The 21,223-nt window shown below is 50.2% G+C and overlaps 1 protein-coding gene across 1 annotated transcript; it reads left to right on the top strand.

Moving 5' to 3' along the window:
- The first annotated feature begins 3,602 nt into the window (after positions 1 to 3,602).
- Positions 3,603 to 4,538, top strand: LOC146853812 (olfactory receptor 5AP2-like). Its single transcript, XM_085650401.1, has one exon. The coding sequence runs from the start codon at positions 3,603 to 3,605 to the stop codon at positions 4,536 to 4,538; it is 936 nt and encodes a 311-aa protein (XP_085506527.1).
- Positions 4,539 to 21,223: the final 16,685 nt, after the last annotated feature.

Raw genomic sequence — 21,223 nt, 5'->3', positions numbered from 1 at the left:
GAACTGTGTAACAAGGGGCATGGTGAGGGTTGTAGTGCTGGCCTCGCACCCACAGACACCCCTCCCTGTTAAGATAGCTACCTACCTATCAGTTTGGTTGGTGAGGTACAATGGCTGCCACATGCTTCTGGCTGGGGGCGAGTGCTCCATCTTGCTCAGGGGTGGGACAAGGGGGCCTGTTGGGAGTTGAAGTGCTGGCTTCCCACCCACACACACCCCTCCATGTTAAGATGGATACCTACCTGTAAGTTTGATGACTGAGATTCAATGGCTGTCACATGGTTGTGGGTGTGTGGAATGCTCCCCCTTGCTCAGCTTTGGCACAAAAGGGCCTGGTGGGAGTTGTAGTGCTGGCCTCTCACCCACACACACCCCTCCCTGTGTAGATGGCTACCTACCTGTGCGTTTGGTTAATGAGGTACAATGGATGCCACATGCTTCTAGCTGGGGGAAAGAGCTCCATCTTGCTCAGGGGTGGGACAAGGGGGACAGGTGGGAGGTGAAGTGCTGGCCTCCCAACCACACACACCCCTCCCTGTTAAGATGGCTACATGCCTGTAAGTTTGATGACTGAGATGCAATGGCTGCCACATGGTTCTGGGTTGGGGAGTGCTCCATCCTGCTCAGCTGTGGGGCAAGGGGGCCTGGAGGGAGTAGAGGTGCTGCTCTCCAACCAAAATACACCCCTCCCTATGAAGATGGCAACCTACCTGTTAGTTTGGTGAGGGTAATGTAATGGCAGCCACGTGCCTCTGTGTGGGGTGGGGTGAGGTGGGTGCTCCACTTTGCTGAGCTGTGAGATAAGGGGACCCCTCTCTGTTAAGATGGCTGGCTCCCTATGGAGCAGACTAAGAGAATGGTTACACATGACTCTTGGGTGGGGGAGTGTTCCATCCTGCTGAGCTGTGGGTGTTGTAGTGCTGGCTGCCTGTACAAATGCAACCCAGGGAATGTTGCTCGCTACCTTTGGGGTGAATGAGAGGGAGTGAATGTTGGTTCTATGTGGCATGTGTTGGGGAGTGTGTGGTGCACATGAGTGCATTTGGGCCTGGGGTGTAGCTTTGTAGCTGTGCAAGACAGTACATAGCAGTGTGCTGGTAGACATTTGTTTGTACTTACCAGCCTCCATTCCCCCGCCAATTCTTGTGAGACTCTCTGGATGCAGTATGGCAAGCACCTTCTCCTCCCATGCAGTGAATGTTCTTGGTGGAATGGAAGGGCCACTGCTAGTCATCTGAGCCAGCTGACGGTGCATGTAGTTCTTCTGTTTCACCTGCCTCTTCAGGAAATGCCACCGCTTCATGATTTCCTTCTTGGTACACGGGGTGGTCCCCACTGCATTGACTTTGCTGACTATCTTTCCCCACATATGTGCTCTGGTGGCTAATGGTGTCTGTTGGATCAGGTTACCAAACAATTGTGTTTCTACTCTGATTACCTCATCTGCCATGACTGACAACTCATTGTCAGTGAATTTGGGCATTTTATTTTGTGCCTTGGTGTGTGATGTGCAAATGGTTTGAGGTGCAGTTGTGAGGGCGGTGGGGGTGTTGTAGGTGGTGTGTGTGTGTGTTGTTGTGCTGGTGAGAGGTGTGTTGTTGTGCCTATCCAATGTGCTGCAGGGATTAATTCCTTTAGGGCTGGAGTAGTGCACGTTATTCTGGTCAGGGGAGGGGCAGGTTTTGTACTCACCTATGTGGGTGTGTCAAAATGGTGTATTCCTGTCAGGTGTGTTGTGTGGGTTGTCCTGAGATTAGTATTTTGTTAGTTGCCATGGGGGTCCTTGGGGTGTGTTAGGTGTTTTTGGGGACTGAGCTAGTTTGATGTGTGCACTTGGTGGCCTTGTTATGTGTTTTTTTTGCCACCCGCCATAATAGTTCCGGTGCGGCCGCGGCAGTGTGTATGCAACAGCCCTTCTGCAAGCTCTCCCATTCATAAGTGTTTGCGATCGGGGTGGTCGGAAACAGCGGATCGTTCCGCAGTCACCTCAACGGTGTCCTAATTGTGCGTGCGGTCACTCTGCTGGCCTTGCGGCAGGTTTGGGTTTTTCCACCAGGAATCCGACCGCTGAGGATGGATTTTCACCTGCTCCACCTGCTGCCGGCGGTCTTTTGTGGCATCGTTCTGCTGTGATCGTTTTTTTTCTGGCGGTTGATCCTAATCTGACTGCTGGTTTTGCAGCGGTACCTGCACATGGTTCATTTCCGCAACAATGGCGGTCGGGATGGTTTGTCCTACTGCCATCCTAATAGGCCCCTAAGTGTGAAGGTAAAATTTTGACGAGGCCTACCGCTTAGTGTATTTGAAAAGGGCTCCATCGCGGTCGGCCTCAATCTTTGACTTTTTCTTGGTCAAGCGTGACCAGATGTTCAATTTGGCTCTACAGGTTTTAATGCACTCGACATTGTTTATTCTTTCAAAATTCATATCTCAGGTTCCCTACATTGGATCTTTGTTGCTTTGGTGCATAATTGTTTATAAAAAATATAATCTTTTTCTATAAATTGATGTTGGGTTTTTATTGTGTGTTGTGTCTTACTTATTTAATGTATTGGTGTTTTTAAATGCTTTACACACCTGTCTCCCAGGTTAAGCCTGCCTGCTTTGTGCCAGCTACGGAGGACTGAGCAAGGGAATCTTTCACTGAGACCTTGATTGAACCTTTTATTGTGTTTGTGGCCTTATTACTAGTGATAGGTACCTACTTATCACTACTAATGAACACATTTCTAACAAGAAATTATGAGTGAGCTCTGACAGTCAAGGCTTAATTTGAGCCGGTGGGTACAGGTTGGACCCTCAAAGCTCTCATTTGTGGGGACCGAGACTTGTTTATTTATCATCATACTTTGACACAGAGCAAGAGAGAGAGAGAAATGAAAAAGGGAAAAAAGAGGAAGAGAATTAGAAGAAAAGAAGGACAAAGAGAAACAGAAGAGAGGAAAAGGACTTGCAAGAATGGAAAGAGGGGCAGACAGTGTACAGCGGTGGATACAAGAGGCATGAGTTTAATCAAGACTATGCAGCCTAGGTATTCAGCAAACCAGACATTCAGCAGTGATGTGATAGGCTTGTGATAAAAACTTTGGGCCCTGGCAGTTATACTTTTACAAATTAGACACTGCTGATACTATGCACTCCTGCATTAGTGAGACAATGGTGAATGTCCTGTTTGAGCTGACACCCAACTGGGGAACACTAGGCGGGGTCTATTTGGTCTAAAGTCATTGGCCCTGTTAACCTTGGACTGCATTCGGTTACAAAAAAGAGAGTGTTGGTGGTTCTGCTCAAAGTGCCGGCACTTGTACATGCGGACCAGAGGTTGGCAGAATACAACACAGTTTTCACCAGTGTAAACATTCAGTTACTTTCCTAATATGTGTTTTTAGTGTGCTCTCTTCGCAGCCAAGAAGTACATGTCTGTACTCTTTTGCCCCTACTGAAGGGCAGCATGTGGGTATGGTTTCACAGATGGAAGATGTAGTCAGCTACATCATTGGTTAGTAGGATATTTGACTAGTGTCTCTAATAGTTATCTGAATATTATTACAAAATAATTTCTTTATTGTTTCTTTCTTAGATAGATGCCACTGGATGGAGCCATGGGACCTGGGAATAGAAGCACTGTCACTGAATTTATCATGTTGGGTCTCACCAGTGACCCCGACATGCAAATCCTGCTATTTCTCTTACTGCTTTCAGTCTATATTTTCACTCTGCTGGGAAACGTCTGCATTCTTGTTATGGTTAGTTGCAACACTCTCCTCCAGACACCCATGTACTTCTTTCTCAGCCAGCTTTCATGCCTAGATCTTATGTATTCCTCAGTTATCTCCCCCAAGATGCTGGTTGATCTATTGTCTAAGAAGAAGACCATCTCTTTTTATGGTTGTGTATCTCAAGTATTCTTTTTTGCTGCTATTGGCAGCACTGAGTTCTTCCTCTTGGCAGCGATGGCCTTTGACCGCTATGTGGCAGTATGTAACCCACTGCTGTATACACTCACCATGACAGATCGTCTCTGCATGCAGCTTGTTGCATGGTCATACATAGGGGGGTTTCTGCACTCTGGGATTCATGCAGGTTGCTTGCATCGCTTGACTTTTTGTGGTCCTGATGTTTTGAACCACTTTGTTTGTGATTACCCTGTGCTGCTGAAGCTGTCCTGCACAGACATCTCCATCAATGATTTAGTGCGTTCTGTTTTTGCTTCGTTAGTTGTGCTAAGTTCTCTGATTGTTATCCTCATCTCCTATGTCTTCATCATCATGGCAATCCTAAGGATTCGCACCACAGCCAAGAGATGGAGAGCTGCCTCCACTTGCTTCTCCCACTTCATCTGTGTCTTCCTCTTCTATGGCACTGTCCTGTTCATGGAGCTGCGACCTAACTCAAGTTCTTCAGAAGAGCAGGACAAAGTAGTAGCGGTTGTCTCCACAGTTTTAATTCCTGCTTTGAACCCACTGATCTACAGCCTGAGAAACCAGGAGATTAAAGAAACTTTGCAGAAAATGTCTAGGAAAATATGTAACCACTGATAAATACTGACCTTAACTAGATTTTAGAGAATGAAACATGCTTTAGCAATCATTTGTGGCTGGTAGCAAGATGTGTAGTAAAAACAGGTAAATTAAAAATGCAAAATTAGCTTCTAATAATTCACTTTCCAAAATGCATAGCATAAGGTTAGGAACAGTTTTGCCCTGAGAATGTTAGCACATTCTATACAGCACCATTGAAGGCTGTCAGAAAAAGATTTAATAACACTTTTTATCCTTGTCCATATGTAACTACAGAATTTCTTATATTTATCTATAATTGATTTGTGTATAAAATTGTAACATTACTTGCGGTGGTTGCATATTTTACATCAGTAGAACACGAGCTTCTTTGGAACTTCCTACTTTGTCTAAGATAGCTTCAGTCATGTGATATTAGTTCTCTGTGTTCCTCTTTCTGTGGATGTCACTATAGTAATGGCCCGTCTCTTTGAAAGGAAAGGAAACCAAACTCAGCTACACCTCACCCGACTCTTTGTGTAAAAGAAAAGTAGATCTCTGTGAAGTGTTTATCTATAGAACTGAGTAACGGAGTTCTGATTTTCTTGGATTGTTTGCCAATAATACTGTTTGGGTTTCGTGTACGCTTGAATTGACATTATCATAAGTGTTGACCTTTGGTAGTGTTTCATTTTATTTTTCCACAAGAAGTTCGGGTATGAATCGCACATGAGTGTGGGAGTTTATTTTTAAGAGATCTACAGTGTGAGTTGCACAACAGCGTTTTGGAGTACATTAAATTAAAAATTAATATATATATATGTATATATTTATATATTACCTACTGGCAGTCGCCAGTAGGTAGTTATAGTTAGGACCTATTTTCCATAGGAAATCAGCAACATTCTATTTGGAATAACGTTGGCGCCAATTGACGAATCTTCGCAAAATTTTCCAAACATTTGGCCAGCTCCGGTCCGCTCCTATCCTGAAAATTTCACGGTGATTCGTCAAGCGGGGGCCGAGAAAAAAGGGGGGTCCCAAAACGCGTTTTCTCCATGCATTTTCCCATAGCACCTGTTGACGCAGCTACAGCCCGAACTGCTGAACGAAATTACACCAAATTTGGCAAAGCGGTAGTCCTCAGTTCAGACTCATGCCTTTTGCTTAAATGGTGTAAATCCGTTCAGTAGTTCCTGAGAAAATTAGAGTTAAAAAGATAGATATATCTGGGCGGAGCCTAACCACACATCTCATTGTGAGATCTGATTGGCTATCAGTACTTCATCCAAGAAGTGTTGGCAGCCATCTTGAGACCAATATACATGATAGCTCCTCATTAAAAAGCATTGCAGTTATTAGAAGGTTTTAAGACTTTAGTTACATTATAAATCATTTGTTGATGGTACCATACTCATTATAGGAATTGTGGTGTGTTCTAAGGTGATTTTACCATGTGAAAAAGCCTTCTGCTGTGATATCATGAATCATGTTTGAGAGAAAACTATTTTCTCATGCTTTTCCCACAGAGGTTTGGAAGGTGATCTATAAGCTAAACTGAGAGCATATTTTCTGTAAATTCACATTATCTTTCTCAGTCATGTAAGAATGAGGTCTGATATACTCAGTAAAACATGTACATCCAACAAGGGCAGAGACTGTCAGTTGATTCCTTTGTGTTCTACTGCAGCTTCCCAGAGTGTTCTAAGAAACAACTAGAGCACTAAGAGTCCTTCTTATGACAAACGTATTGCACACCTGAAGCCATCTTGATTGCAATAAAGTGGTAACTCTTAAAACATTTAATTTGAAAAGGAACAAAATGAGGGGGTTCATTTTGCCATAGAAAGTATGATTAGTGCTGCAGAAAGAAAAATTAGGGCACATTTTGAGTGACTTCTCAAATCCTCTTCTATTTCATTAAAAAATTCTGACATGCAGACTGAAACATGCACTTTCAATACCAGCAGCAGACTTCCCTGGTGAGCAGTAGCTTTACTACAGTGATCTAATGAGCAACTAGAGTGCTAACATTCTGAATTTATGGCAAATGTGTGACACATCTGAATGCCTTCGGGATGGAATCAAAGTAAAAAACTGAAAGTATTTCCTACTGAGGAGACTGTAGTAAATGAGGAAATTAGGAAACTTCATAACAAATAAGTCTCCCAAAATGGCCACCAGAGACAAAAGAGCCCAAATGTAGCCCAAATATCATCCAGATGTAGCCCAAGTATAGCCCAATGACAGAATGTCCCAGAGTGTTCTAACGAACAACTAGAGCGCTAACAGTCTTACTTATGTCAAAAGTAGGGCACAGCTGAAGCCATCTTGATTGGAATAAAGTGGTAGCACTTGAAACAAAGAAACAAAAAGAGGGGGTTCATTTTGCCAGAAAATTAGGGCACATTTTGACTTCTCAAATCCTCTTCTATTTCATAAACAAATTCTGACAAGCAGACTGAAACATGCACTTTGAATACCAGCAGCGGACTTCCCTGGTGAGGAGTAACTTTACTACAGTGATCTAATGAGCAACTAGAGTGCTAACATTCAGAATTTATGGCAAATGTGTGACACATCTGAATGCCTTCTTGATGGAACCATAGTAAAAAACTGAAAGTATTTCCTACTGAGGAGACTGCAGTAAATGAGGAACTTAGAAAACTTCATAACAAATAAATCTCCCAAGATGGCCACCAGAGACAAAAGAGCCCAAATGCAGCACAAATATCACCCAGATGTAGCCCACATGTAGCCCAATAACAGAAGTGTGCAAAATACTTATTTTTTGTATATTTGCAGTTTTATATAGTGCAGACTTGTCAGGTATTGGAGTGCTTTACATGAGCATTGGTTACATCACACAAGATCAAATTCATTTTGGTTGTAGACATGGGGAGATTAAGTGATTTGACCAGAATCACAGAATGTTGAGCTGAAGCAGAAACTCCAACCTGGTTCCCCAGTTGCAAAGTCTGCAGCTCTGGAAGTAACACCACATCCTCTCCCGTAAGTGCAACATTTAATCAAGTGGTCAACTGGATAAAAAAACATAAAGATTACAAATAATTTAAAAGTTCTTTGTCGCTATTTGAAAACTCAGAAAATATGTCCTCATTTTAGTTTTTTAGAGCACTAACCATAATTTTGATGCAAATAAGACCCTCTCATATATGTAATTTCTAAAGGAAATGCTCTAGGTATTACAGTTTTGATTACATCAATATGACGTCAGGCGTTCCACACTTTTGTAATAAATATAGAATGTTAGCAATCTAGTTCTTCATTGGGATACTGTTGAGAGGCAGAGGCCATGGGCACAGACTCTAAAAATTGAAGACAGGTAGGAGAGTGCAACAATTTGACCACACTGGGCAGGCAGGAAGGGCAGTGGCAGCACAACAGACTATGGAGGGCAGTGGAAAGGGGGGCAGGGGCAACAAACCAACAATACAGGACTGGCAAGAGAGGCTGTGGCAATATAATAGACCATTGTGTGAAGAAGGAAGAGGCAGTGGTAGTACAACCATACATGCCAACAGACCCGTTTCAGCCAGGAAACGTCCAATGTTTTTAAGCTCAAATGGGCTTTATTTGATCTGTCTCCTGTCTACAATCTCCTCTTTTTCAATGTAACTCAAAGGGGAAAATCAAAACCCCAGTTTTTTTTCAAAATCTCCCTCTTACCAAGTTCAAAATGTTCGCAAGTATTGTACATTGGATCATGGTAGGCAGGAGGAATTGGGGTAGGGACATGGACTCGGATAACAGAGGACAGGACGGACATGGAGAGGTGCACCAAACTGACCCTACAGGGCAGGCATCAGGGTTTGCAGCAGCACAATACACCACACAGGGCATGCGGGACGGGAGTGCAGCACAACAATCCATAGAAAGCAATAGGGAGGGGACAGGACCATGCACATGGACAACAGAGAACAGAGGGGAAAGAGGCAATGGTAGCTAGCTGACCATAATGGACAGACAGGAGAGAAAGCTGCAGCATAACAGACCATAAAGGGCAGGAGGGACAGATCAGGGGCATTACAACGGAACAGACAAGCCAGGAGGGAGGGAATAGGGGTCTGCACATGGAAACAGAGGGCTGGGGGCAAGGGGGCAGGGCAGGAGCAGCAAGATGGAGGTCAGGCAGGATGGGCACTAGAAACAAGACACACCATGGAGAGCAACAGTGAGACTATGATGGCATACACACAGATCATGGAGGGAAGGTGGGAGGGGGTCAGGGGCAGCTAGCTGACCACACAGTGAAGGTGGGAGGGGCCATGGCAGCACAGACGTCCATGCATGTCAAGTGGGAGGGTTAGTGGCAGCGCAATGGCTATGATGGGCAAGAAGGAGGGTGCAGGGGCATGCACAAAGGACCATGGAGGATAGAAGGGAGGGTCAGGACCTGGGCACAGACAAGATTTCAGGGGAAGGGGTCTCACAACAGACCGCGCGGGCAGGCAGGAGGAGCAGTTGCAGCACAACAGACCAGGGAGGGCAGAAGGATGTGGCAGTAAAATGGACCATGGAGGACAGGAGGAAGGGGATAGGGGCATTGCATGTGGACAGGCAGGGTGGAAGTGGCAGGGGCAGGTTACAGTCATTTGACAATGCTAGGCAGGTGGGAGGGGAGTGGCAGCTCAACAGAACACTCAGAGTAGATAAGAGTGCAGGTCCATGGAACATGGTGGGCAAAAAGGATGGAGCAGGGGCATGCACAAAGACATCGGAGGGCAGGTGGAAGGAGAATAGGGGCAGCAAGCTAAGCACAGAGGCTAAGCAGGAGGTCAATGATGGGCCATAGAATTGGGCAATGAAGGGCAGGAGGAGTGGACTGGTACATCATGCTAAATGGAGGGCAGTGGCAGCACATCAGACCATGCATGGCAGGAGGGAGGAGGCTACTCCATGGATTCAGACAACAGAGGATAGGGAGGAGGTGGATGGGTCAGCAATCTAACTGTTCAGAGAAGGTGGGTATTAGGAACTTTATTGCTTTTAAAATGTGTGTCTGTGCGAACTACTTAAAATATGAACAAGTATGCAGCATAATCTCACTTTTATTAAGGAATAAGAGGACGTTTGTGACTGTGACTCCGGGCTCACTTGGCAGAAGCACCCCCTTACCCTCCACCCCCCATCGGAAAATGTAATGCCCGTGGAAAGGGTAGGTGGACGCAGTGTTATATAGAACATAGTCCTGAGAGCACGATTGAAAATCAAAACTAGATGTAGTATATGGTATAAACTATGCACCAAAAAGTGTGATATAAGATGAACCGGGGCGTGAAATATAATATGTAATACATTGTGCGCAAAGACAGATTCATTGGAGAGCGTGAGATTGCACAGGCACAAGCGCGTGCTATGCGATATGCACCTTGGAGTGTAATATGCACAGGGCAGTGTTGTGTAACCTAACTAGTCTCTAAAGTTGTAATATAAAATATGTGCTGGGGAGTGTAACGTTGCATATGCACTGTGACAAAGATATGGATCCCAGATTGTAATATATATGGCATAGCGCTGTGCGTTATAACATAGGCATCGAGGAAGGCACGTTAGATGGGGCAATATAACCCATGCGAAGGCAAGAGTGGCATGACATATTCACGGGGTGGTGTTACAGTGCACATGGGCTAGAGAGTGTCATAGCATACGCACTAGCTGGTGGAATACAAAACAGAGGTGTGTGGCACTCGGCGGGCACTGGTGGGTGTAACACAGCATTGGGCTCAGCCAGGAGCACGCTGTGACTCTCAAGTGAGGTTCGTCTCCTTTCCAGAGAGTAAAATAAAAAGTATTTCATATCCGGCCGTGGATGTGTGTTTTATTAACCGTGAGGGGGGTTTCTTGCATAGTTTGGTCGAATTTTTGTTGAATCCCCTTTAAATGGCTTGGTGTGCGTGTGTATTAAATGTGCCCATCAATAGCTACCCATGTTTGTATAAATAAACGACAAGGGTGTCTACTTGGAGAGCACCCACCGGCGGGGGTGCCGGGATTAGGCACGTAGGGCATCAGACACGTCAGAGCTTCACTAGCGGTGTAAATACATTCCACGTGGATTCATTGTATGCATAGTCGCCTTTTAATGAATATCACGCAAATCGTCATGGTGATAGGTACATACGGTTTGTCCAGCATGTCCTAGGTGTTTCTATAAATATATTTTAAAAAAAAAATAATAAAAAACAAAGGCCGGCCCCGGGGGATGCGGTCCCCGGGGCCATAAGTGGCCTGAGGAGGGGGGCAACGCAGCCCCCCTCCTTGCAGCACTCTGCAAACGCGCCCCCTGGCCAGTTGTAAGTTGGGGAATTAATTCCCCTTCAATACTGAGGGTCCCTGAGGGCCAACTAGCCCAACAGGTATCTCCAGTATGCGCCAGGGAGCTGCGTTGCAGACAGGTGTTCTGAGGCCATGCCCCTATTTACACCTCTATGCAATGCAGCTCTGTGGCACTTACTGGAGGTACCTAGTGGGCTAGTTAGAAATTAGCATTAAAAAAACCTTTGAAATTCACTGAAAAAACCATAGGTTTCAGGCACGTTATAGTTAGGAATTAGCATTTAAAAAACCTTAGAAATTCACTGAAGAAACCATAGGTTTCAGGGGCATTATAGTTAGCTGGACTTTTCACTCGTAGAAAACCATTGAAATTCCCCCGTTATAGTTAGTTTAGCTAACTATTACTCGCGCGCCCGCAATGCACTGCTGATGACGTCACATATTACATCACTCATGACATGGTCAGTGACATCACTCATGACATCACTGATAATTCATAGGAACAGTTTGATATATGCAAATGTTTGCCTCATGTTACCTCATGAATATATTCCTTTGTTATTGTGACCTAATGTTTCCCTCTTACAATGTTTTACCTTGTTGACTTGTAAGTATGCAAAATGTCACACCACCACCCTTCTTTATGTCTTTACCTAGGGAACAAACTAGTAGGTGGTTAAAGTGGAAGAAGGTATTCTTACATTATGCCTGTGCCTGTGGCATCTCTCTGAATGCAGAGAAGAAAACCTTTTTTTTACTACACTGTCTGGGGTTTGATAGTCAGCAAGTGTTTGGGCATCTACCCAACCTGATGATCCAAATGAATTTGAAGTGTATTTAAGGAAGCTATTTGCTGAAGGTGAGTCCAATTTTAGAAAGTTATCACTTTGATAGACGTGGCCAAAAACCTCAAGCATCTGTAAAGTTTTATGTCACTGATCTCCTTAAGCTAGGTGTGATTTGTAAATCTGAAGGCACCTTAGAGGAACACTTACGTAATCAATTCATGTCGGGTTGTAATATTGATGAAAATTAAAGATGAGTTGCGGAAGAAAGATGACCTGAAGTTGGATGAGGTGCTTCCTATAGCAAAATGTGTTGAACAAGCATTGTGTTAAAGGATACGTTAAGAGTTAAGATTTAAAGCTTAAAGAGTAGCTTGATGAGGACGTTGATGCATTAGACAGGAATGGATATGGTTTTGAGCTTGTGCAGTGAGTTCAATGAGATTTTTAGTAATAAATCCGGGTGACTCACTAACTACACTCATAAGCATGATCTTAAAGATAAAGCTGTACCAGTAGTGTGTAAAATGCAAGGGGTGCCCTGTGATGATTAGGGCATTTGATTGAAATCAGGAACTCTGCAGGTACTGAGAAAGCGAATTCTAGTGTTTTTGTTGGGCGTGACCCAGATGTTCCTGTATCTCCTGTATCAGGTTGGTCTGAGGCTGGGGCGTGGCCACTGTGTAGCGTTGAAGAAGAATGGGCAGATATCTGTGAGATGGTGACGATTGGAGAGAAAACAAACACAATTGGAGAACAGGCAGAAGTGGTGACGACAGCAAGTAGGGCATCCAAGGGAGTGCTGAAGGAGATGTTAAGAGTTAAAGATTTGAAGTCTAAAGAGAAGCTTGATGTGGACATTAATGGTTTAGACAGGGATGGATGTAGTATTGTGGAGAGCTTGCACGGTGAGTTTAAAGAGGTTTTCAGTAATGAATTAGGGTGACTCACTAACTACACTCATAAGATTGATCTTAAAGATAAAGCTGTACTAGTAGATAGTAAAAGGCAAGGGGTGCTCTTAGAAAATCTATGCTTTCTGGACTAAGATTAAGAGTAAATGTATTTTGGTGGAAATGTAAGCGACCCCATGGCTTGCACCAGTTGTGCTTGCACACAAAGTGTCAAATAAGGTAAGGCTCTGTGTAGACTTGAGAGGCCTTAATGGGAATGTGGCTGCAGACAGGTATCCACTTCCTAGTATCGCTGAGATGCTTGCCCTCCTTGACGGTGCTGGGGCATTTTCCTTGTTGGGTCACAGGGCTGCTTAACATCAAATAAAGTTGGACAATGAGTCTACTAATTTAACTTCATCCACAGCTCCTTTGAGTTACATTCAGCTGCCTCTGTGTTTCCGAGCCCATAGAGGACATTTTAGGTGGTATATCTGGAGTTAAGACTTACCAGGATGACGTTTTGGTGTTTGGCTCTTCTCAAGAAGAACATGATTACACAGAGAAACAAGTTCTGGAAAGATTTAAATAAAAAGGACTTACTCTAAGGGAAAATAAGTGCAAGTTTAATCTTACTGAGATTGAATATCTCAGTCACAAACTGACAAGGGATGGAGTCAAACCCAAGGAACAATTGGTGAGAACCATTGATAATCTCCCAATTCTCAAGTGTAGGAACAAACTTGCTCACTTTCTTAGGGATGGCCAAGTATTTTAATATGTTTGAGCCCAGGATTGCCAGTCGCACCCATACAATGAGAGTACTCTTAAAGAAAGGTGTAAAGTTTTCCTGTTCCCCGCAATGTCATTCTAAGTTTCATGATGTAAAAAAAGCTTTGTATAATGTCCCTTTCTTTGCAATGTTTTGATACGGTGGGACAATCCATTCTGGTCAGTGATGCAAATGTGAAGGGATTAGGAGCAGTGCTAAAGCAGGTAAAGAAGATACCATCATGTTGTTATCCAGGGCTTTGGTTGGCTCTGAGAATCATTATTAGGTTACTGAGTAGTTAGCCCTGTGTATACATTGGGCCATAAGGAAATGTAAAAAAATAATTTGGAGAGATACCTTTTTTATAAGGTCTGACCATACACCACTGAAGGATGTGTTTGCAAAGAACACCTAGGATGCTGTTGGACAGGCCACACGAAGGGCTTGCTCCCTCCCCGCATGACAGGGCCCGAGCTCCGGCCCACCAGGCTTAACCCACGAAAAGCACCCGTACCCCGTCTCCCGACGGATCTTCTGCCCTCGGACCTCTACTCATCACGGGGCCCAGCCCCACCGGCTCCCCCGGCCGGTTCAAGCCGCCATCTTGGGCCCTGCACCACGAGGCCGCGTGGCCTCGCCCCGACCCTCAACCCCGGGCCTGACCGGCCCCGACATCCCGGCACCACCATCCACCCGGGAGGTGAGCGGACCACTTGGCAGGTCAATAGGAGGACGAAGTGTCAAGAGCTCTTCCCCCGCCAGGTGCCGATCGCCTCCAGCTCCCCCAGGCGCTGGCTCCACCCCCTGCTGGGTGTCTGGACACCTTCATCCCGGGCCCTCCGACCTCCAAGTGCGAGGGTCCGGACATCAAAGAGCGCCTGCCCTATAACTGGGGCAACTCCAGAGCAGGAAGGCAGTTGTATCCTGGAGTCGAGAGACACCGAGAGAACTCAGCCTTGACGGACTACTGGCGCTGCCGTAGCCCGCTCCTGTGAACCATCGTCCTGCCTGCTGGCGCTGCCGCGGCCTTCTACGACATCCATCCTCGTCGGGACCTGCTGGCGCTGCCGCGGCCCGTTGTAACGACCATCCTCACCGGGACCTGCTGGCGCTGCCGCGGACCGTATATCGACCATCTTTCCGGGACCTGCTGGCGCTGCCGCGGCCCGTTGTAACGACCATCCTCACCGGGACCTGCTGGCGCTGCCGCGGACCGTACACCGACCATCTTTCCGGGAGCTGCTGGCGCTGCCGCGGCCCGCACCAACTAAGCTCGAGGATTGTGAGCTAATCATCATCTCATCCAAACTACCTGACTGGTAGACAGACTGTCCCGCTACCCCTTACCCTGCTTTGAGAGACTTGAATCGAGGGGACCCCTGAGTCCAGACCTCCTTGTAACATTCAACCGTACCTTAAGAAGTGCTTATAAAGAACACTGAACCTTATCCGTGTGTGGTATCTGTCTGTGGGGGGGGAAGTTACTTGTCTGTACGATCGCTGGAGACGGCTCTCCCCGGAGACCTCTCCTCCTGACCCCGGCCGACCCTCCCGGTCCGTCTATCCTTTCTAACATTGGTGGCCAGCGGCGGGATCCGAATCAACGCGTAATCGTACAGAGAGTAGCTCACCCCACGACAACAACACGATGTCAGCCAAAGATAGCAACTCCACCGAGAAATTCCAAATGGATAAATTAGAAGAATACAACCACCGCGAACTGAGACAGTTCTGCATAGAACTTGGCATTGCTACCACCGGCCTGAGTACCAAAGATGATCTAAAGCACGCCCTAGAGTCGTGGACAGAAACTGGGGTCGCCGGACCCTCCGACCAAAGCAGCATCACACCAGAAGGGAACGCCACGGCTCCTGAGGAGCGGGGAACGGGCCTCTCGCAGGAGGAGATCCGAGAAAGAGAAAGAACCAGATTGCACGAGTTGGAAATGGCACGACTCAAGATGGATGGGGAACTCAAGTTAGCTGAACAGAAACTCAACCTCGAGCACATGCGGCTCCGAGATGAACGAGAAGAGAAGCAGAGACAGAGAGAGCTGGAGGAGAAAAAAATAACGCTCGAGCACGAGCGCAAACTGGCGGAAATAGAACTTCGGAAACAGAATAAAGAACTGGGGGTGCCTGAGCGACCACACACCCCGGGGCCAATCGAGAAAAAAGTCCACATCCCCAAGGATGTTGTCCGCGAGTATGTCCGAGAAGACGACATACAACAGTGGTTTAAAGCCTACGAGATCGCCATGACCTCCCACCGGATCGACCGGAGTGATTGGGGAGCCGGACTCTGGGGGAGGTTTATCAACGAGGGGCGCGATGCCCTACTGCAGCTCCCAGATCACCAAATGTCGTCCTACGACCACATGAAGGCTGCCCTCCTCACCCGATACGGCCTCACACCCGAGATGTACCGCCAGAGGTTCAGAGATTGCACCCGGATCCCAGGTACAACTTGGGTAGAATACGTGAACTATTTCAGCCGTGCCTTCGAGGGTTGGATAAAGGGGAGCCAGGTCACCACCTACGAACAACTCTTTAACCTGATGGTATGGGAGCACCTGTCGAACAACTGCTTCGTCGAGCTCAGGCAGCACCTCCTCGACAGTAAGCTGACTGACCCCCGGCAGCTCGCCGCCGAAGCTGACCGATGGGAAAGCACCCGAGTGGGCCGGAGGGGGCCACACGAACAGAACAGAAACAACCAAGGCCAGCACCGTCCTCGGGGAGGAGGAGGGGGCCAGGGGCGAGGGAGAGACGCCTTGCCCGCAACACCCGTGGCCAGCACCCCGGCTCCGGCCGGTCGGGGAAACCCCCCGTGGCGCCCTGGGGTCCGAGCCAACGTCACGTGCCACCGATGCCAGCGAGTCGGCCACTACGCCAATGACCCGAGCTGCCCGCAGAACCAAACACCCAAGCCCCGCCAGGTAGCTGCCGCCGCCCTGGGGGAAGAGCGATCATTGGAGGAACCAGAGGAGTATGAGCCGACCCAGCAAGAGTGGGAACCGGCCGCCATGGTCCTGGCGTGCTTGGGGGGAAGAGACATGGTCCCGCGGGCTCCCCTACCCGCTAACACCAGGAAATACGGTCAGTGGGTGACCATTAATGGACAGCGAGCCGAGGCCTTGCGTGACACAGGCGCCAGTGTGACGGCCGTCCGCTGTCACCTGGTGAAGCCCGAGCAGATCCTGCCGAACATTCTCTGCCCCGTCCGCTCGGCAGACAACTCTGAAAGTATGTGTCAAATGGCCTGCGTTCCATTCGAATGGGGAGGGGTCTCCGGCCTGTTGAAGGTGACGGTCCGGGACGATGCCCCCGTGGACTGCCTCCTGGGGAATGACCTCGAGAGTTCCCCGTGGGCCACCGTTGAGAGAAGAGAGCACCTGGGGATGCTGGGCCTCCCGGACTGGGCCTGCATAACCACCCGGTCTATGGCCGCCCGTGCCGTCCCTCGATCAGAAGAACCAGAATGGCCAGCACCTCCGCCCCCAGTCGCCCCAGTAGAAGACGACGACGAGGCCAGCCTCCCAGACCCGACGGCCGAAGGGGACGCGCAACCCCAGGACCTTCCTGACCTTGTTTAGTGGCGTCAAGAGGGGGGGCCCACCCAAGCACAGTTCCGCCAGGAACAAAAGACCTGTCCCTCCCTCGAGGGACTCCGCCAACAAGCCAGCGCCCAGAACGCAGGGGACTCCACCGGAACTCACTGGGTCTACTGGGATAACGACCTGCTATACAGCGAGCAAAGAATCGCCGAGCTGGGGGCCGGTCGAGTACTGGTGGTACCTCTCCGCTTCAGAGACTTTCTGCTCAACCTGGCCCACGATGTCCCCCTGGCTGGACACCTGGGCCAAGATAAAACGTACAGCCGCCTAGTGACCCACTTTTTCTGGCCGAAGATGAGGAACGACGTCCTGAACCACTGCCGATCTTGCCCCACATGCCAAGCCAGCGGGAAGAGTGGTCGGAAGCTGAAAGCCCCTCTGCAACCCTTCCCTGTGGTCACCACCCCGTTTGAGAGGGTGGGGATAGACATCGTGGGGCCTCTGGACCCCCGCACGGCACAAGGACACAGGTTCATCTTAGTACTGGTGGACCATGCCACCCGCTACCCCGAGGCGGTGCCCCTACGGACCGTGACAGCTCCGGTGGTTGGCCGGGCCCTAATGGGGATCTTCTCCCGGGTAGGCTTCCCCCGAGAAGTCGTCAGCGACCGAGGCACGAACTTTATATCCAAATACATGAAGTCCCTCTGGCAACAATGCGGGGTCACCTACAGATTCACGACCCCCTATCACCCCCAAGGGAACGGACTAGTGGAGCGTTTTAACCGCACCCTCAAGGGGATGATTGGGGGATTGGAAGAGCCCCTCCGTCGCCAGTGGGACGTACTACTCCCGTGCCTCCTCTTCGCCTACCACGAAGTTCCCCAGAAGTCCCTCGGTTTTAGCCCTTTCGAACTCCTGTACGGGCACCCTGTGCGAGGGCCCCTCAGCCTAGTAAAAGAAGGTTGGGAGGTGGCCCCCCTAAAAACCCCTCCAGACGTCTTCAGATACCTCCTGGCCCTACGCAATCAGACCCGGCGCTTTAGAGAGATGGCCAAGGCGAACCTTGAGGCCAGCCAGGAGGACATGAAGAAGTGGTATGATCACAATGCCTCCTCCGTTGAGTTCGAGCCTGGACAACAGGTATGGGTGATGTCCCCCACCGAACCATGTGCCTTGCAAGATAAGTGGACGGGGCCCTTCAAAGTGGTCGAGCGCAAAAGCCCCGTCACTTACCTCATCGACCTGGGGACCTCCCGGAACCCCCTTCGGGTCCTCCACACCAACCGACTCAAACCACACTTTGTGCGCTCAGAACTCAGCCTCCTGATGGCTACGGACAGTGGGGCAGAGGAAGACTCCGAACCCCTCCCGGATCTTCTGAAGACTCAGGAGAATGACGGCTCCGTGGACGGGGTCCGGCTCTCTGACGCCCTCACTTCGAAGCAACGCCAGGGCTGCCGGAACCTCCTGCGGCAGTTCGCTACCCTGTTCTCCCTCACCCCCGGGGTCACCCCTTGGTGTTTGCACGACGTGGACACCGGGGACAGTCCCCCTGTCCGACACCGGGCCTACCGCGTACCAGATCGGGTACGGGCCTGCATACAGGAGGAGGTGACCAAGATGCTCACAATCGGGGTCATCGAGCCCTCGGACAGTCCCTGGGCCAGTCCGGTTGTATTGGTCCCCAAAGCCGCTGCCCCCGGCACCGCACCTGAACTGAGATTCTGCGTCGACTACCGGGGCTTGAACGCTGTCACCCGGACCGACGCTCATCCGATCCCCCGAGCAGACGAGCTGATCGACCGGCTGGGGGCCGCCCGCTACCTCAGTATCTTCGACCTAACAGCGGGCTACTGGCAGATCGGCCTCACACCCAGGGCTCAGGAACGGTCAGCCTTCTCTACCCCCGATGGCCACTACCAGTTCAAGGTCATGCCCTTCGGCATGAAGAATGCCCCCGCCACGTTTCAACGCCTCGTGAACCAGGTCTTGGCGGGGCTCGAAGAGTTCAGCGCTGCCTACCTGGACGATATCGCTGTATACAGCCACCACTGGCCCGACCACCTCCGTCACCTCCAAGAGGTCCTACAGGCCCTCCAGCGGGCCGGCCTCACAATTAAGGCCGGCAAGTGCCAAATTGGCCAAGGGTCTGTGACCTACCTTGGGCACCAAGTGGGAAGCGGGCTGGTGGCCCCGCTACAACTTAAGATTGCTGCCATCCAGTCCTGGCAGCCCCCCGTCACCCAGACCGAGGTCCGAGCCTTCTTGGGGCTCACCGGCTACTACCGGCGGTTCGTGAAGGACTACGGCAGCATCGTGGGGCCCCTCACGGGTCTCACGTCCAAGAACCAGCCGAAGCGGATTAACTGGACCCCCGATTGTCAAGCGGCCTTCGAGAAGCTGAAGGCCGCTCTATGCACCGCCCCTGTGCTCCAGGCCCCCGATTACAGTCGGGAATTCATGGTACAGACCGACGCCTCCGACCACGGCATCGGAGCCGTCCTTTCTCAGTTGAACCCCGAAGGTCATGACCAGCCGGTGGCCTTCATCAGTCGACGCCTCCTGGCCCGAGAACAGCGCTGGAGCACCATCGAGAGGGAGGCCTTCGCAGTGGTGTGGGCCCTCAAAAAGCTCCGGCCCTATCTCTTCGGTACCCACTTCCGGGTACAAACCGACCATCGACCCCTGCAGTGGCTGATGCAGATGCGGGGGGAGAACCCAAAACTCTTGCGCTGGTCCATTTCCCTGCAGGGAATGGACTTCACTGTGGAGCACCGACCAGGCCAAGACCACGCCAACGCGGATGGCCTGTCCCGCTTTTTCCGCCTCGACGAAGAGAGTCCCCAAGGAGATGGGTGACTCTCCCCGCCTTCAGCTGGGGGGGACGCATGTTGGACAGGCCACACGAAGGGCTTGCTCCCTCCCCGCACGACAGGGCCCGAGCTCCGGCCCACCAGGCTTAACCCACGAAAAGCACCCGTACCCCGTCTCCCGACGGATCTTCTGCCCTCGGACCTCTACTCATCACGGGGCCCAGCCCCACCGGCTCCCCCGGCCGGTTCAAGCCGCCATCTTGGGCCCTGCACCACGAGGCCGCGTGGCCTCGCCCCGACCCTCAACCCCGGGCCTGACCGGCCCCGACATCCCGGCACCACCATCCACCCGGGAGGTGAGCGGACCACTTGGCAGGTCAATAGGAGGACGAAGTGTCAAGAGCTCTTCCCCCGCCAGGTGCCGATCGCCTCCAGCTCCCCCAGGCGCTGGCTCCACCCCCTGCTGGGTGTCTGGACACCTTCATCCCGGGCCCTCCGACCTCCAAGTGCGAGGGTCCGGACATCAAAGAGCGCCTGCCCTATAACTGGGGCAACTCCAGAGCAGGAAGGCAGTTGTATCCTGGAGTCGAGAGACACCGAGAGAACTCAGCCTTGACGGACTACTGGCGCTGCCGTAGCCCGCTCCTGTGAACCATCGTCCTGCCTGCTGGCGCTGCCGCGGCCTTCTACGACATCCATCCTCGTCGGGACCTGCTGGCGCTGCCGCGGCCCGTTGTAACGACCATCCTCACCGGGACCTGCTGGCGCTGCCGCGGACCGTATATCGACCATCTTTCCGGGACCTGCTGGCGCTGCCGCGGCCCGTTGTAACGACCATCCTCACCGGGACCTGCTGGCGCTGCCGCGGACCGTACACCGACCATCTTTCCGGGACCTGCTGGCGCTGCCGCGGCCCGCACCAACTAAGCTCGAGGATTGTGAGCTAATCATCATCTCATCCAAACTACCTGACTGGTAGACAGACTGTCCCGCTACCCCTTACCCTGCTTTGAGAGACTTGAATCGAGGGGACCCCTGAGTCCAGACCTCCTTGTAACATTCAACCGTACCTTAAGAAGTGCTTATAAAGAACACTGAACCTTATCCGTGTGTGGTATCTGTCTGTGGGGGGGGAAGTTACTTGTCTGTACGATCGCTGGAGACGGCTCTCCCCGGAGACCTCTCCTCCTGACCCCGGCCGACCCTCCCGGTCCGTCTATCCTTTCTAACATTGGTGGCCAGCGGCGGGATCCGAATCAACGCGTAATCGTACAGAGAGTAGCTCACCCCACGACAACAACACGATGTCAGCCAAAGATAGCAACTCCACCGAGAAATTCCAAATGGATAAATTAGAAGAATACAACCACCGCGAACTGAGACAGTTCTGCATAGAACTTGGCATTGCTACCACCGGCCTGAGTACCAAAGATGATCTAAAGCACGCCCTAGAGTCGTGGACAGAAACTGGGGTCGCCGGACCCTCCGACCAAAGCAGCATCACACCAGAAGGGAACGCCACGGCTCCTGAGGAGCGGGGAACGGGCCTCTCGCAGGAGGAGATCCGAGAAAGAGAAAGAACCAGATTGCACGAGTTGGAAA

Source organism: Triturus cristatus, chromosome 4_1 (genome assembly GCF_964204655.1).
Source record: "Triturus cristatus chromosome 4_1, aTriCri1.1, whole genome shotgun sequence".
NCBI lineage: Eukaryota > Metazoa > Chordata > Amphibia > Caudata > Salamandridae > Triturus > Triturus cristatus.
The sequence above is the reverse complement of the archived record's forward strand: the minus strand, read 5'-3'. Positions and strand labels throughout refer to the sequence as shown.

Bases quoted from the DNA above. Each gene is read 5' to 3' on its own strand.
- LOC146853812 (XM_085650401.1), top strand. From the start codon at position 3,603: ATGGGACCTGGGAATAGAAGCACTGTCACTGAATTTATCATGTTGGGT.